The sequence below is a fragment of the Camponotus vicinus genome, unplaced genomic scaffold (assembly GCF_025532165.1).
Source record: "Camponotus vicinus isolate PSW18456_S1 unplaced genomic scaffold, iyCamVici1.0 SCAF_10, whole genome shotgun sequence".
Lineage (NCBI taxonomy): Eukaryota > Metazoa > Arthropoda > Insecta > Hymenoptera > Formicidae > Camponotus > Camponotus vicinus.
In genome coordinates this window covers 699,178-716,832 of record NW_028141946.1, presented here as the reverse complement: position 1 = coordinate 716,832, position 17,655 = coordinate 699,178, and the positions used below count along the sequence as shown (strand labels likewise).

The following is a 17,655-nucleotide window of genomic DNA, read 5'->3' as shown; positions in this document are numbered from 1 at the left end:
GTGAAAATAAATACACATTTTCCCAGATATAATTAAGTTCCAACCTAGCGATTAAACTTATTAAGAACTTAATTGGCCCAGCCGTTACTGATCCGCTAATTTAAATCTAAGCTTCTCATAATTGGATACCTCGTTTATAGATACACGAGATTTAACTCGACGTATCTCTTTCGATTATGCGAATTATTTCACAAATTATATCGCTGATATCATTATTATCGATAACACTTTTCTTATCATCAAATCTTATTATCAGCAAAGATACTTAACAGCCAAGACAGCAATTTTTCATGTAATATTCCCTTCGATAATAAACCCGATAAAAAGCCCGATTTTTCAGGTAAGCCTCGAGCGCATATCAATTCATTACAGATTCGATCGATCTTTCTCTTCGATCCATAATGCACGCGGTCCAGGCGTTAACGAGACAGCTCCGGAGCCATTAAGATCCCAGCTTATCACGATCGGGATGCAGCACGCGAAAAGACTCGTTTTCCAAATTGAAAACGCGCCGGTATCGCGGCGAACAATCGGCGGGGCTTGATCTGCTCGCCCTCTAATCGCCAGTTAGTCGGCCCGAGTGCCGCGATCTATCGATTTATCGATCCACGGAATTAGCATTCGAGGCGTGCGGATCTTACCGCGCGGATCTCTCGGGCTGCAGCCACGTAAATTTTGGGGCCCCCCTTCCTCCAACCCTATAAGGGATAGATCTCACTTGCGATCTATGCGTAATTCATCGATTCGTTCTACTCCCGACGAGTAGATCCGCGCGCGATACATTTGTGCGAGATATTATCGTATGCGGCTAGGAAAAAAATAATAAATCAAGAAATATTAATGTTATACGGCATAATGATGGCTTTTCTGAGCCAAGTTTGGCTCATTCGACGGACTTCATTCGGTGCTTCGCGATTACTTGGAGTAACTGCACCGAACAAGAAACATAATAAACGGCCGCGTGCATCGCGTCGCCCCGAGAGAAAGAAAGTTCTAATTCTGCACAGCCCCACCGAGAACAGACGAAGCGCGTGGCCATATTTTACGGGTGGAGGCGTGAAACGGATAATTTTCGAGGGAAGCAATAATCGGGTCGTATATCAGGCCGCAGGAACGGCCTTCAAATTATCGGAAACGAGGGCCAAAACTAATGGGTCCCGTGTTAAACCGTTTGGCTCCTGCCTCCTGGCTCGACGATGCTGATTCACGCCAATCCATTCGCCATTTTCGCACCGCACGAGCCGAAAAACTAGTCGCTTCTCACGTCAGGCATGTCCGATACTCGAGAAACTTTATGCCTTGAAGAAAGTTTAGAGAGAAGCAGGGAAACACGTCTTACTTCTTGCTGCAGTTTCAAAGCAATCGAAATATCTTCAATTCTTAAAGAATGTAACATTATAAGTTTATAAACAATGAAGGCTCTTTTTATTGTAACAATTACGCGAGGAAGTCTAGAAGCTGGCCTCCACACACAAAATAAAAGATGAAAAATTTATCAAATAATTATTAAATAAATAAACGAAAACCGAAACTGAAATACCTGAAATTCATGATAATTGTTTTAACACAAATATTTTTTATTACCATTTTTTTCAATTTATTGATGATCATATTTTCGAATGCGGAGACCAATACGCAAATCATCGATTTTACCAGATCTGATTGTTAACAGATTTGAACGGTTTGTCACAGACCGTTCCTGCGATCGCTGCTTGAATCGGTGTGGTGAATATTCTAAAGTTCACATCCGTGTAATTTAGAGTCGACAGCAAAAAAATCGGCATCCGATCTGATATGATCCAGAGCAAGTCTCGTTTCACCTGCAGTGAAGCAGTAAAAAGGGGGCAGTGAATAGTGAAAGTAGTATGACGAGATAATTTAATCAGTCGATGTAACTGTTACCTATTAGGAAAGCTACGTATATATTACCTTAATATCTGCTGGAAATATCATAGCCTCGTCGTGTCTGGCGATAACTGCCTGATTAATTGGCGCGTAAGGTAGCATGGAATTCCAACAGCCGACTGCATTCTGATCGATCAAGTTAAAGAACTGAAGTCCGTTCTCGTCCATCACAGACGCCGTGCAATGGGACAGCGGCCCTCTTGACGGCAATACCTACGTCATGCAAAAATTAACAATATAATATGACAATTGTGTATTCATGTGTAAATAATTAATAATATCGGATTTTTTATTTAGTTTAGTATATTTTTTTGTTTTGATGAAATTCTCGAGAATTTTCAGATACAAATCAAAAAGCTTTTCGCGAATAAAACTTTACGAAGGTAAATTGATGCTGCAGTTTGGAGTTCTTGCTGCAGTTATCGAAGCATTCAAAATATTTTCACTTTTTAAATAATATAACATTATATAAATTTATAAATAATATAGAACGATAAAAGATTTTTTTATTTTACAATTGTGTAAAAAAATTTAGATAGTAAGTGACTCTCTCTCAAATAAAAGATGAAAATTTTATCTAATAATTATTAAATACAAAAAAACTAAATTAAAATACCTGAAACTCATGATAACTATTCTGAGACAATTGTTGATTTCTCAAGATCCTCGTGGAAACTGCGAATTCCCGATAGCTGCTGAGAGGATGAAAGAAGAGAGTCCGGTAGCCATCTGCTTGTATCGGTGACAGACTCATCCCAAAAATTCCTTCTTCTCCCCATTGGAAGTTCAAGCCTCCGATATTATAATCGCCTGCCAGAGGATCCGGCATAAAGTAGCTGTGCGTTATTCGCCAAGATGTATTCTGCTGCCACGAATACACGATCAGACCGTAGCCGAGTTCGTCAGACATGTAAGCGAAGGCATCGTCGCAATCTTTTCCCAGATCAACCGCAATATTGGCGATAAAAGTATTCTAGATGATAGAAGAAAAAAAGAGCGTTTAAATCGATTAAAAATCAGAGATGCAACATAAATCGAGTGCAAAAAGACTTACATACCTGATTAATATCGTCCGATCTGAGTCTGTATTGCCTTATAATTTTATCCGTCCTCAAATCAAATATATTCAGGGTATAAGGACAAGCTTGCACAGTCGTGTCACCGATTCCTATTGTTCCGGTATCCAACACCCACAGTCTATCACACGCATCTGCATGAATCCTAAAAAAAAATTATACAATATTTTATAAAATATCTTCAAGCTTAATCAGCGATGTTACCTGTAAACGGTGGTCAATCCGCTACCGCAGGCACCAGCCCTATTTTGAGACCAATTCGGATAAGGTATAAGCTTCGGCGATACACCTTGATTAACGTCCAACGGTATGTAATTCAACGTAGCTGGTATTCCTGTAGTATAATGTTGCAATCATTGTATTAATATTAAATAAAATATTAAATTAAATATTAATTGATTAACATTAAAATTATAAAAATTAAATTTTATTATATAATTGTTTAAAAATCAGCACATGACGATTAACATATTCAAAATGTAAAGAGATAAGTCAAATAAATATTATAATATATATAGAAATATATGACATCGAATGTGTAATTAAAAGTTAAATGGTGTAAAAAGAAGAAAAGAAGATGCGAAAGTGAGGGGGAGAGATATAAAAAATGCGCGAAAGGAATTGCGTTGAATTTGCGAAGGCCTTGCGAAGGAAGTAAAGAAGAAGGATAGAAGGGTGGAACATTAAAGAGCTTACACAGCGTGCCGCCGTCATTGTTTGGTCTTTGTGCGACACAAAAAACGGTGGCGCGCGCCAACGTATATAATAAACATAGAGCGTGCAAAAAATGGAGTGAATAAAGGGCAGCCGAGAGCTTGAATAAACCCGTTCGTCGCGCTGTGTTTCCCTTTCCCCGGCGGTAGAGAAGTGGAAGGAGAGAAGCGAAGAGAGACCCCCCTCGTTTACAGAGGGGGGTCCGGGTCCGCGGAGATGGGGGCGGTGGACAGAAGACAAAGACGGAAACTCTCCCATTGAGAGCGCGCTCGCGATTTTCGGCGCTTTTTGTCGCGGGCCGGAAGTCGCGCAGACGGGAATCGAGGCGCGCACCTCCTATGGCGATCTTCCGCGCATTATGCCGGCGTCTGCTTCCGGTTCCTAACTTCGAAGCGTCGCGCCTCGTTTCTTTCGGCACAAGCCGAGTTCATTTGTCTGTCGCGTCATTAATCCAGACAAAAGCGTGGCCGTAATTTTTTAATGATTAATATTTCTGACGTTCACCATTACGCCATCTTGGCACCGTGATGAAGAGCTTGTTCTTCCAGATCTCGATGCCGACAGGCAGAGAATTCTCCGGCACGTATTCGCCGCTCGCTATCGCTGACTGTCGGCTGCGCTGATCCGGATAAGCAAAGTCCATCGTCCTCCAGATGAATCTTTCCCAAAGTGGAGCACGTCCTACCTGCATGCCCCATATTTGAACCCCATCGACGTTTCCGACAGTCCGGAGTGACAGGAAGATCGAGATGAGAGTCAGGAAATACCAGACGCGATGATTTTTCATCCTCGTTATTCAATATTTCTGTGAAAAATATGTTTAATTAAAAAAATATTATTATATGATAATTATTCTCTGCAGGAATAATGTAAATAAGATGTAACATAGACAAATGCATTATAATAAATATTACAGACATATATAGATATATATTATAAAATATTCTATTATAAATTTATATATATATATATATATATATATATATATATATATATCATTAATTAATTATATAATTAAATCAATTTCTCCATTATCTCTCCGCTCCTAGATGTAAAAATACTTTCAGAACGAAACATTAATTATCTATGCATGCATCCAACCTTTTAAATATGCGCATAAATTACGCACTTATCATGTTTTTATGGAGACACGTATCCGACTCGCATTTTTGCACATATTAGAAATTGATATATATATATATATATATATATATATATATATATATATATATATATATATCAATTTCTCCATTCTCCAAGATATATATATATATATATATATATATATATATATATATATATCTCTTCGCGTATATATCAAGAGACACGGCAGTGTCTCGTGCCAAGTTTATGCGAAGCATTAGCGCGGCACTCCGTGTGTCTAGACGCGAGTCGGACAATTAAGAATAACTCAAATTATCGGATTTCAATAACGGCTGAACGGATCGAATTCTTACTAGCCTTAATCGATAGAGCGAGTTTGAATTGTATAAAGAAAGTATCTTTATTTTTGTGCTGCGTGATCTATAAACGGAGATATTATAACGCAAAATCGAAATATGAAAATTTTCAATTAAGAAACGTCTTTATCATCACCGTCATCAACGCACATGTACACATCATATAGAAAGAGAAAACGTAAGTTTCTTACTCTTGACAGAAGATTGCACTAGCGACGCTTTGCGATATTAATGACATGTATCTTTAACCGCATTTTGGGTAGTGATAAGTAATAAGGTGCAAGTTAAATAATAAATAATTAAATTATTAATTAAAAATTCGCAAGAGCCAGTAAGGTATGATAATTGGAGCGCAAGGTAAATAAATATATTTATTTTACAAGCTATATATATTATATAATATATTATATATATTATATTATATATATTATATATATTATATTATATATATTATATATATATATATATATATATATATTATATATATATATTATATTATATATACTTATTCTACATATATTTTTATATAATTTGCTTATATATTTAAAAAAATATACATATATATATATATATATATATATATATATATATATGTATATTTTATGTATATGTATATATATATATATATATATATATATGTATATATATATATCTTTTTTTTAACATAATATCTCTTAGCAAATTATACTACAAAAAAAAGTCCTAATCCCCAAAAACTTTTTTAAAAAAACCTTGAGTGGAAAAACCTTTTTAAAAAAAGATAAAAAAAGGGCGCCAAGTTCATGCACTAATTGTATCCAACTGTCATATTGTCTACAAAAATAGTGATATAAAAAAATTGCGCCAACTAAGAATAAAAATCTGTACAAGATAAATACAAGTACAAGGAAGAAAACTTGTACAAATTAAATAGAAATATTTTAATTGAAAACATTGTTATACAAAATTGTTGTTTTAATTTTTAAAAATAATAATATTAAAAAATTAAAAATTTATTTAAAAATTGAAAACTGAAAATTAATATAAAACAAAAAAGTAAAAAAAATTTTAATTTAACATTTTTTTAATCAGTTTTATTACCAATTACATTGCGAAAAATTAATCTCTCTTGATGTAGAAAATAAAATATATTGCTATTATGAAATATATGTGTGTGTCAATTAACTTGTATATTATTAACTTTCTAATATACAGCTTAAGTCAAATTAGTATACTTTAATTAGCCAATGATGTCAAGAAATGACATCTTTAAATTTACATTTATAATTATAAATTTATATAATAAATAAATATATTTAAATACGTTCATTAAATATGTACAATATATTGTATAATTAAATGCATAGTTCAAATAAAAGTTTGTAAAAATTTGAAAAGTTGAAAATTCTTAAGTATTAAAAATAACTTTAATTTTCATTAAAAATTATTTAAACCAAAAATAAAAATTTAATCAAAATATTGAATATACACAATAAAAAAAGAAAATATCATAAAATCTCCTTTTTATATATCTGAGAATTAAATTCGTTTACATTAAAAAGTTTCTCTATATACAACATAATAATACATGATCTGAGATAGCTATTTTCCCTTATAATGTAAAATAATTTCAATTTCATCGCGGCTATAAGATGAAACCTTATTACATAATTATCTTGCCTCCCTCGATATTTACCACATTTATCCAAATAGATACGATATGAATCAATATTTTCGATAGCACTCGAACACAAAATTATATAAACCGAAGAATTGTGAGAGGAACGCGAAAAGAAAACGGAGATTTTTGTACTCTAAACACCTGGAGTTACCGACGCTCTTTCAATCCTAAACTGTATGTTCCTGTAATACGCTCGCCGTATATAAAGCACCCCAGTCTTGTAGCTAAGCCATAACTCATATCACGCGGAAACCCATGTCCCGCGCATAGAGAGAAATGCATCTTGGCGTGCACTTATGCTCGCGCCTATCCAAGCAATCCTATAGTAAGCAGTCCGGACATCGTATGCACCTGCACTTATGCATTTCGACGTGTCAATTTAATAGCCTAAGAGAGAGGAAAAGTACACTTTGCACGTGCAAACTTTAAACTTGAAAACTTTAGTACCGAGTCTATTCTCGAAAACGTTTTCAAAAAATTTATTTATTTATTAATTTATTGCTGAAATTAAAAAAGATAATAAATTGTTTTTGAAAAATATGTTCCATATTTAAATTACAAATACTGATTACAAATTTTTTAATTCAATGTCGATTAAATTTTCGACTAAATTTACTTAGAGATAAAATTATTGCCTTTCTACACTATTCAATTTATACAAACTGTGCTTGGGCGTAAAAATTTACTTTGTTATCCTCTTTTATTATTATTATTATTAGTTTCGTTAAATTTTGTATCGAACAATCGCTATTATAATAATAATTTATTTTAAATAACAAGTATTATATTTACTGATAGAAATGATAGAAAATCTAAAATGTCTTAATTACAATTACTAACGTAACGTACACAAATTATATTATAATTAAATAACAATTCTCAAACAACAACAAATCGTTAAATAAATTCCTTAACTAATTTGCAACCAAATTGCGAGAGTTTTATAAATTTGAGAGTAAAAGTAAAGTATGTTGCGAGTGACTAGTCTCGTTATAGCTGGATATATTGCAAGCAAACTCACTCTATTCGCAATGACAGATGCAAATAAGATTTCTATAAATCATAATGAAGACTATCGATGCGTATGACCGCACTTTATTTTAACATTAGCCGCGAACGGGACGATTAAATTGAATCTGATAGCGATTTAATTAAATTCATAAATCTCCGACGTGCCCATCGGGGGGAACCGCGTGGGTACGACGAACGTGAAAACAGCGCGAAAGGGAGGGAGGAAAGTCATTCGTTAGCCGTAACGAGATGACGACAAAAAGCCGCCGTCTGTCTCACGGATGATCGGCTCCCGAGAATAAATTCCCGAGGGCGCTCCGTTATCTTCCCGCGCAAACTGACGGCTGAAATTGCGTTCAGTCCACCTCCTCGTTCCTCTCTTTCCCATCTTCCTCTCTATCCCTTCCGCCGCGTTTCATTAATCAGCGCGCTCTTCCTGAAGGATGCAATCAGAATTTGCGAAAATGAATAATTGCCGGCGGGCTCGAAATACTATTTCGGTTTAATTATCGACGACGCGCGCGACATTAACGGTAAATCGAATGCAACGTTTGGTCAGATTAACGCGGCAAATTTTACCTTACGGTGAAACAAATTCGTTGTATATATAAAATATATAAGGTAGTGATAAAAGTACTCGATTCACGCCGTAGAAATCCGGAAGTGTGCCCTTCTGCTCCTCTTTCCGCGCAATAACAAGCTTATTACGACGATTACGAGTTACCGTAATTTAAGGAAATTGAATGAGACTGCTATTTGATTTCCTACTTTCATAGCGATCAATAAACAAGGCAATTTCCAGTCTATGGCCATTAAAAGTTTAAGCAATCTGCGACACTTATATCATGTAAATTTAAAAATTATTAATTCCGGTTTATATTTATTACTATCAGATATGTTAAAATTGTATAAAATGTTATATAAATGTAACATAAATGTATTTCGAAAAGAATCTTGAGATGTTGACACAAGTCACGCCTCGCCAACTTTAATCGACTCTTGCCAATATAATCGTCAAAACAATCTTTCGAATGAAAAGATATCTGGCAGTCGTGGAACCGATTAAACCGCGTGTGTTACTAACTTGCCTAGATTGGCATGTATTTTTTTTTACAAACGCTGGAACCGAAACTGGGCCCGTAAACTTTACGCGATTCAATCAGTCATGCAACGCTATATAAGTGAAAGTCCCGAAATGGGTCAATACACGTATTCCAGTAAACATCGTGCATTAGCTTTAGTCGTACGTCTAATCTAGTTGTGACTTTCGTCAGCTGCGAAGTTAATGCGGACCGACTTCGCATTTTCTTGGTGCCCCATCAAGGCCGCCTAGATTGCTTTCCGGATCGCCTGACTGCTTTCTAGTTGACATGGTAATTTAAAAGCGGTCACTCTCGCTCGAATCATCAGAGATCACTGCCTATCATTTTCTCATCAGACGCTTTTTGCGAATTATTAAAATTTCAAGAATTTCAAGATTATTATACGTGGAAATCAGTCCTATATTTAAGTCATATTTTTGCAATTAGTGATATTACGAAACGCGTGTAAAAGTCAGTTCAACACACGCTATTAATAATAAATGGATTTTTTCGAAAAAAAAACAATTAACATCGAAAGCTCTTTGGAAGAGGACCAAAGTTAGAAAGTGGGACGCCGCGCGAGAAAATACTGAATTATCCCTCGCGTTACATATAATACTGTCATTATACACGTTTTCTGATTCAACCGCACGGTTAATTGCACGGTTTGCATTTCGTGGTAATAATTATCGGGTAATAATTAACGTACGAATGTACGGCGCGGCAACACGAGGTATTATATGCATAATTACAAGGTACATCGTATCAATGTAGCTTCTTTTTCAACGCGTAAGCGTAAGCGTTGAAATGACACTTGGCAGAATTTGAAGTTCGATTATCCACGAAGGAAAATTTAATTTTTCCGATTATTTCCGTTCACACAGATAACATCAATAGCGAATGGGATATTGATAATATCGTAATAAATTAAAGTTATAGTGTTCAATTAAACAAATAATTATTCGTACAGAATAAGTACAATTTGAACGTAATTTTTTTTTCATAAAATATTATTCGTTTTAGTTTAAAAATTTACGTGTCCTATGACATGCGAAATATAATGAAGCGCACCTTAAGTCATTTTATATGCAGCGCTCGTTAATTCCATTTGCTCCTCTCGCTCGAAAATAAATCTCTGCCTCCGGGCTCCCAGATTTTACATACGGGTCATCGACGTATTTGGATGCGTGCGGTACCTCTGAAGGTCCCAGACAAATTGCGATCATTAGTCTCCGGGATCTGATTGTAATGAAATAATTGGTGTACGATGGTCTCTATGAGTATTTGTACGAGTCGCAGCTGTGCAAATTGAAGGGGATTCAGCGAAATAACGGTGCGGAACGCGAATAAAACTATAATAACATAAACGAAGCGAGCAAAGTTCGTCGTTTGCGGGTCCAATTGTGCAATAAGAAATTGACGGTTAACTCGAGTGATCGACCTCGTTTTCATTAAGTACATAATTTTGGACGTAAGACAGAGTAATTATTATGGGGCTTCTAATTAATCTTCTTTGTAAAAAGGATAGATGTTATATAATTATACACAAATGAAAAATATGTATATAAAACTCATGTATAAATATAAATAAATAAATAAATATATATATATATATATATATATATATATATATAAATATAAAATTCACGATTCAGTAAATTAAAGAAGCAATTTGATTCTTATGGGCTGTTAAAATTAAAAAAATTAATTTAGTGTGAGATGAAAGTTTCTCAGCAAGATGAATTAGTGGCAACGCCTGAGCTTTCAGCAACCATTCTGACATCAAACGAGAAGGGTTGCCAACGGCTTCAGATCAAGCAGATTTAATGGTTCAGTAGATTGGTTTTTCCTTTTATAGACATCATGTTATATATAACGGAGCAAACTCTCTGGATAAAGCATTGGTAGAAAGTGAGTTTTCTAACATGGTGTATATATATGAATCACATAATACTACTACATAAATATATACATATATCAATCTATCTCTTATATAACAACACTTTTTTATGAATAATGAGAGCACAGATTTTCGGAAGAGCACATTTCAATTCTAGCTTTAAAAAATTAAAGATGATAACAATCATGGTTTGCATTTATATTGTAAAAAATTAGCAAATATTGATTGATCTAAATCTAAAGATCTAAATCTCGAGATGTCAATAATAAATCACTGAAAGAATTTCTTTAATATTTTAATATTTTAATATTTTAACATAAACTTAAATTTAAACGGGCAGTAAGAGCCAAACGCGGATGGTAGTGCGTAAGTTCAACGAGAATTAAGTTTTCGTTGAAACTTATTTGTGTGAGAGTTTAATATTTTAATTTCTTTAATATTATGATTGTAAATTATCATCGACTAAAATAAAAACTTTTACAAATTTCTCTAGAAATTAAATACAATTGAAAAAGAAAAAAATACTTTTCGCACTTAAAAAGGAACGAAACGGATCTTTGTAAAACAAAAGAGAAGGAAGATTCGCATTTCGAATTCATGGCACGTGTTCTTCGTAAGTCGTACTTTCTGACACGCTCATTGATCCTATATAATGGGAGAACATTCATGAGATAGATCGCGAAGGATCGCAGGATATGGATCCATTTACTCGAAAGGTATAAAAGTGTATGCGTAGAAACATAATAGGCAGATAATAAAAATAAAAAAGCTCAAGTAAATAATATAAAAATAAGAAGGAAAATGAGAGCAGAAAGCGGTTTTGCAAATAATTTTTGTTAATAATTGCCAAAGATAAATTCAAAAAAGAACTAAGATGTTTAATTAAAGATGTTTTTATGAAAATATTCTCTCTCTCTGTTTTCTTGGATCTCATTCGCCCATCTTCCTCCTCGTTTGCAATATGGTAAATTATTCGCATAAAATTAATATGTCTGCCGAACGTTATACGTGCATTCAATTTATGATAATTAGTAATTATTTTATTTATATAATATATATTTATATATATATTATATAATAATGATTATTTAATAATGATTATATCATTATATAATAATGATTATTATATTTTGTATAATAATGACATTCATAAGGTGAATGTGCACTTTTAAGACATCGATGATTAGAAGTACAAACAAATGCAGTAATATCTTATCGTCTGCTAATATAATATAATATAATATTAACGTACTTTAATTTTTTCAATTGTAATAATTGTAATAATATATTTAATTAGTAATGTCTTATCGATAATATAAAATAATAATATTTGAAGAGATACCCGTAAATTTATAAATTATAAACATTAACATGTGATTCAAATTGAATACATATTTAAAAGCTATTAAAAATATACCTAAAAACTATTTGTTGGAAATTTTGTAACCTTTTTATAAATCTTTTATACAAACTTACAGTTGTTTCCTTTTCACTTAATTTCTTTCTACTGTTACATAAATTTGAATGTTTTATATGTCATTTGTAATGTCACTTTATGTGTCACTTACAAGAAATTACTAAAAAATTATTAATTATTAAAATTATTACCAAGAAATTCTTAAAATATGCTATTTTTTTTATTTGTCAAACTGAAAAATTTACTGGAAGAAAGAGTTAGTTTAATCGAAAACAAAATCAACGATAATGATAATACATAAAGACTTTTGTAATAAAATGCTACAAGAGAATAAAATGTCCATACTTTCTTTTTCTTTCGTTTTTATTTAATTTATATCTGTTTCTTTTTAACTTTTCCTTCATCATGTCAAAAGTTTAATTTCCGAGCACGTAAGTATCATTAAAATGTCTGAAACTATCGTTATATTATATTCTACCAGATGTTGTATATCTATCTAATAGAGACCCAATTGTCTTTCCATTTTTATTACGTGATTCATATTTGCATTATCACTTGTCATGGCGCATTTTAAAATCTAAATTCATGCACATTTATATCATGGTGAAAAGATAAATATTCATATCGTAAAAAGTATTTTGCAATATAATGACTATGCATTATGTTAATAAAGCAAATGTTTTTAATTCAAATAGAAAAGAATCATCATACAATACGAGTAAAACGTTATATAAAAGTATATATAGTGTAAATTATTAAAAATCCTCATGTATGTGAATAAAATGACACATCTCTCAAAGAATTAAAAATATCGAGTCAAGAATTCAATATATATATACAAATGTAATAATTTAAATTAAATAAATTTTATAATCGATAAATCGATTTAATATTACAAACATTGCAAATTGCAAACATTATTAATTATCATTCTTGAATAAATTATAATTAACTAATTATTTTATAAATGTAAATAATTATTGCGAAATATAAATTATAAAATAAAAAAAAGAAATATATGTATTGATAATTATTTGAGAAACAATTGATTCTATAAAGTTGAAATGTATTACGTGAAAAAATTTGTTTCATTCCATCTATTATTTATAATGAAATATTCCAAATGAACACTGTTCTGACTTAGAATTAACGTCACTGCATAAGAAACAGTGAATATTTTTCGCATTTCCTAATCCATCAGCTTATAAGTAATCGATCAATTCTTACCAGCAGATTAAAAGAAAAGAGTGCTATTTTACAAACCTGTGTATATCATTGGTGCTTTTACAATTATAGAAAAGAGAAAATAATTAAGATATATTTATTATAATATATACTGTGTTACAGTGTGTTAACTTGATATAATTTTCCGACGTGACTTTATTAATTGATTATATCAAAAAATCGGGACGTTATTATCGTGACATCTTGGAATAATAATTTATTGCCACAATGGATGATTTTTTGGTCACAATGTCGTATTTATCGACCATAGTTTATTCTCTGCTGGCTGTATTTTTCACAGCGCTAATTGCATTATATTATTATGTCGAAACTTCTAGAGTGGTTCGTCTTTCAAAACGGCTTCCACGTATGTATAGAATTGAAACATTTTAATTACTACTGTATTTTCAAGTAAATATTAACACAATACAAAATTGGATTTATCAAAAGGATTTAAATTTATTGATCATATTGATAATAATAAATTTTTCATTCTTCTCTTTTAGATCCACCGAGCTTACCAATAATAGGTCAGGCATTAATGGGTGCGGGATTATCTCCAGAAACTGTATTCACTGTAGCTCTTAAACAACACAAAATATATGGATCAGTAATTAGCGCATATTTTGGAACAAGAGTAATAATCGCTCTGATAGATCCAAAAGATATCGAAATAATTTTGGGTAGTTCTGTGCATCTCGACAAATCAGTGGAATATAGGTAAAAAGTCAAATATTTTATATAATTGACAACAATCTATATAATTTTGTTTCTATTGTATATTTTTTTAATAAAATTGTTTGTACAATCTGCCTATTTTAGATATCTTAGATTTGTATCCAATTTTGCCGCATTCAAAAAGATATATGCATAAATATATATTATAAGATTCTCGTTATCCTTTTTCTTAGATATTTCCAACCATGGCTTGGAGATGGTTTGCTGATCACAACTGGCGATAAGTGGCGCAGACATAGGAAGGCAATAGCGCCCACATTTCACATGAGTATTTTGAAGACATTTGTACCTTTATTTTATGAGAATAGCATAGATCTCGTTAGACGGCTTCGCGATGAAGTTGGAAAAGAATTCGATTGTCACGATTATCTATCAGCTGTAACGGTTGACATTTTAACGGAAACTGCGATGGGAGTCAAAAGAGAAAAAAGGCAGAAGACTGGATATGATTATGCCATGGCCGTGATGAAGTAAAGAGACATTGATTTTTTTCTTAAAATTATATATGATACTTTATTATTCAATATTTATTATGAAGAAAACTCAATAATTTGAATGTTGTAGATTGAGCGATATCCTACATCGAAGGCATTATGATTTTCGGTTACGTTCTGACGTAATATTTAAACTTACAAAGTTTGCGAAGAAGCAAGAGAAATTGCTCAATATTGTTCACACATTGACAAATGGTGTAATTGAAGAGAAGTCTAAGAGCATCGATGATATAAAGGAGGAACGAAAAGATGATCAAAAGGACAAACTTATAGAAAATAATGAAAATGATAAAAATATTGCTTATACAAAACTGCATTATGTAAGAGATGATCTCGATGACATCGATGAAAACGACATAGGTGAAAAAAGACGACTCGCCTTTTTAGAAATGATGATTGATTTGAAAAAGAACGGTGGAAAAATGACTGATGAGGAGGTTTGGGAGGAAGTAAACACTATCATGTTTGAGGTACTGCATTTTTAATATAAATTAGTAAACTTAATCGTATAAAGAATTTACTATATATAGAAAGATATTTTTATATGTATAATTTTCTCGTACATATAAGTATTTATATATATAATTTTCTGATATTTGTGTATGCATTAATTTTCGTAATTAAATTTTCTTTTTCATTTTCCTTCTTTTCTTTTTTTCTCTCTCTCTCTTTCTCTCTCTTTCTTTATAAAAAAATTATATTGCAAGTTACGCTATTGTACACGCTATCAGATGTTAATTTGATGCACTGTTGGAAAAGTAAATTATTGATTTATTACAGGGTCATGATACCACAGCAGCTTGCTCGAGTTTCACGTTATGCGCCTTAGGAAATCATCAGGATATTCAGGTAGATTTATTAACGATTTAATATTTTCACAAGAAAAAATCTTGGAAATCACTTAACATTTATATTTAAATTTTTTTTAAGGAATGATATATCGAAATTGTGTTTTATAATTGTTTCCATCAGAATTATATCACATTTTCTTCATATACAACAAGTTCTTATTGATATTTAAAGTTTAATATTAAGAATTAATATCTACTTAGTAACAGTAATTAATATATAATATTATAAACAATAGTATATCAATTATTTTAAAATTAAACAAAGATGTATATAAAAAGTAGTTTAATATTCTTATAAATTATTTAATTTAGAGGTTATTTTCTAAAATAATAATATCGATAATAATAGCTCCATCTTTGTCTTGGAATCGCTACAAAAATTAAACAATTATATATGAATTCAAATTGCTACATTGTCAATTAATAATTATATTATATAATGCTTAATTATCAAGTAAATGTTATGAAGCATATTCAAAATATAATTAGAAAGTTATGCGTTTTCAATTTTTTTTACCTTTAAACTAAAGTAACAATTTGCTTTTATGACACACACACCCGCATACGCATACACATGTACATTAGGGCTTTTATAAAATTTTTTTTCCACAAGTTTTATTCATATTGCAATATAAATTAAGACTTACCATATATTTATTGTTTTTCTTTCATGTAATTTACATAAAGCATATTTTCATATGAACAGTTTCATATTATTATACATTTTCATCTTAATAAATTCTTAAATGGTCTATAGAAAGAGTTAAATTTATTAAAAATACTTCAATTGAACGGCCTTCAAAACAGTTGCGACATATATTTTCATTATTCTTGTTAAAGAGATCGATTTTGCTCAGCCAATCGTAAATCTATTAATTTTAATTGATCTATTAATTTTAATCGTAAATCCATTAATTTTAATTTTCGTTGTGTAGGCTCGCGTGCATGAAGAATTAGATACGATTTTCGGTGACAGCGATAGGCAATGTACTTTTCAAGATACTCTAGAAATGAAATATCTCGAAAGAGTTATTTTGGAATCTCTGAGACTTTTCCCACCAGTACCGATGATTGCCAGAAAACTTAACGAAGATGTACAGATAAGTAAGCATGTCTCGTTAAATGCCATATTTACAATAATATTAATTATTGTTACAAACATTAGGAACTTATAAACTATAGGAATTTGTATAGTAAGTAAACAAAACAAAAAAGGTACATGACATATCTTTCATATTATAGTTACAGGTGATTATATCCTTCCAAAAGATGCCACGGTAATAATTCCACAATTCGCAGTACATCGTACAGAAAAATATTACCCAAATCCAACAGTTTTTAATCCAGATAATTTCCTACCGAAAAAAATGCAACAGAGACATTATTATGCCTTTATTCCTTTTAGTGCTGGACCAAGGTATTTAAAAGATGGTTCTTAAAATAAAGTTTTTTTTGGAAACTACTAACAATAAGACTAAAGAAATATTTCACACGAAAGATTACTTGAATTTGACACTCATTCCTTTGTAAAATTTTGGTATATTATATATTATAAGCATTAAAAGCATGTGAAAATATTTTGTCATAAAAGCAATACAATATACACTGTTATTACAATATTATATTTGATAATATATGTAAGAAAATTTTGTATAGGTCTTGCGTGGGGCGAAAATATGCTATGCTGAAATTAAAGGTCCTTTTATCGACAATACTTAGAAATTACCGTGTCATTTCTGATGTAGCAGACGAGGATTTCGTATTGCAAGGCGACATCATTCTAAAACGACACGATGGATTTAAAATCAAGCTCGAACCGCGTAAGCCAGTGTCTCGTACATAATTTAGGAAAACAGCAAGAAGTTAACATTTTTGTACCCGCGCAAATGTGAACTGAATCTAAAGTAAATTAAATAAGTTGATATATATTTAGTGAGGATTCCATTTTCTATATACACTATATGTTTCCGAAGCAAGTATTTATTTCGAAGGACTTGCTACCTGTAATATTTTTCAATACTTATGTGTAATGTATTGACATATTTAATAAATAAATATATCATATTTAAAATATATACATATCTCACATATACATGTCCTACAAAAAAATTTAATCTAAAGTA

General features: G+C 31.5%; 2 protein-coding genes across 3 annotated transcripts; one reads left to right on the top strand and one right to left on the bottom strand.

The window, feature by feature from the left end:
- Positions 1-1,402: 1,402 nt before the first annotated feature.
- Positions 1,403-6,994, bottom strand: Y-y (yellow-y). The gene is made up of 7 exons (XM_083080701.1): positions 6,831-6,994; positions 4,200-4,500; positions 3,186-3,315; positions 2,964-3,126; positions 2,522-2,878; positions 1,930-2,118; positions 1,403-1,820 (listed from the first exon to the last, which is right to left on the bottom strand). Exons 2-7 carry the CDS (start codon positions 4,480-4,482, stop codon positions 1,650-1,652), a joined length of 1,293 nt encoding a protein of 430 aa, XP_082936827.1. The 5' UTR covers positions 4,483-4,500; positions 6,831-6,994; the 3' UTR covers positions 1,403-1,649.
- On the top strand, positions 5,049-17,607 carry LOC145960950 (cytochrome P450 4g15-like). 2 transcript variants are annotated; one of them, XM_083080699.1, is made up of 9 exons: positions 5,049-5,333; positions 13,573-13,816; positions 13,956-14,169; positions 14,361-14,657; positions 14,752-15,151; positions 15,462-15,530; positions 16,468-16,636; positions 16,775-16,949; positions 17,189-17,607. In XM_083080699.1, the coding sequence occupies exons 2-9, from the start codon at positions 13,678-13,680 to the stop codon at positions 17,373-17,375; spliced, it is 1,650 nt and encodes a 549-aa protein (XP_082936825.1). In that variant the 5' UTR covers positions 5,049-5,333; positions 13,573-13,677; the 3' UTR covers positions 17,376-17,607. The 2 variants fall into 2 exon arrangements, with proteins under 2 accessions (XP_082936825.1, XP_082936826.1); XM_083080700.1 differs by lacking the exon at positions 13,573-13,816 and having other exon boundaries at positions 5,050-5,333.
- The last annotated feature ends 48 nt before the right edge of the window (positions 17,608-17,655 follow it).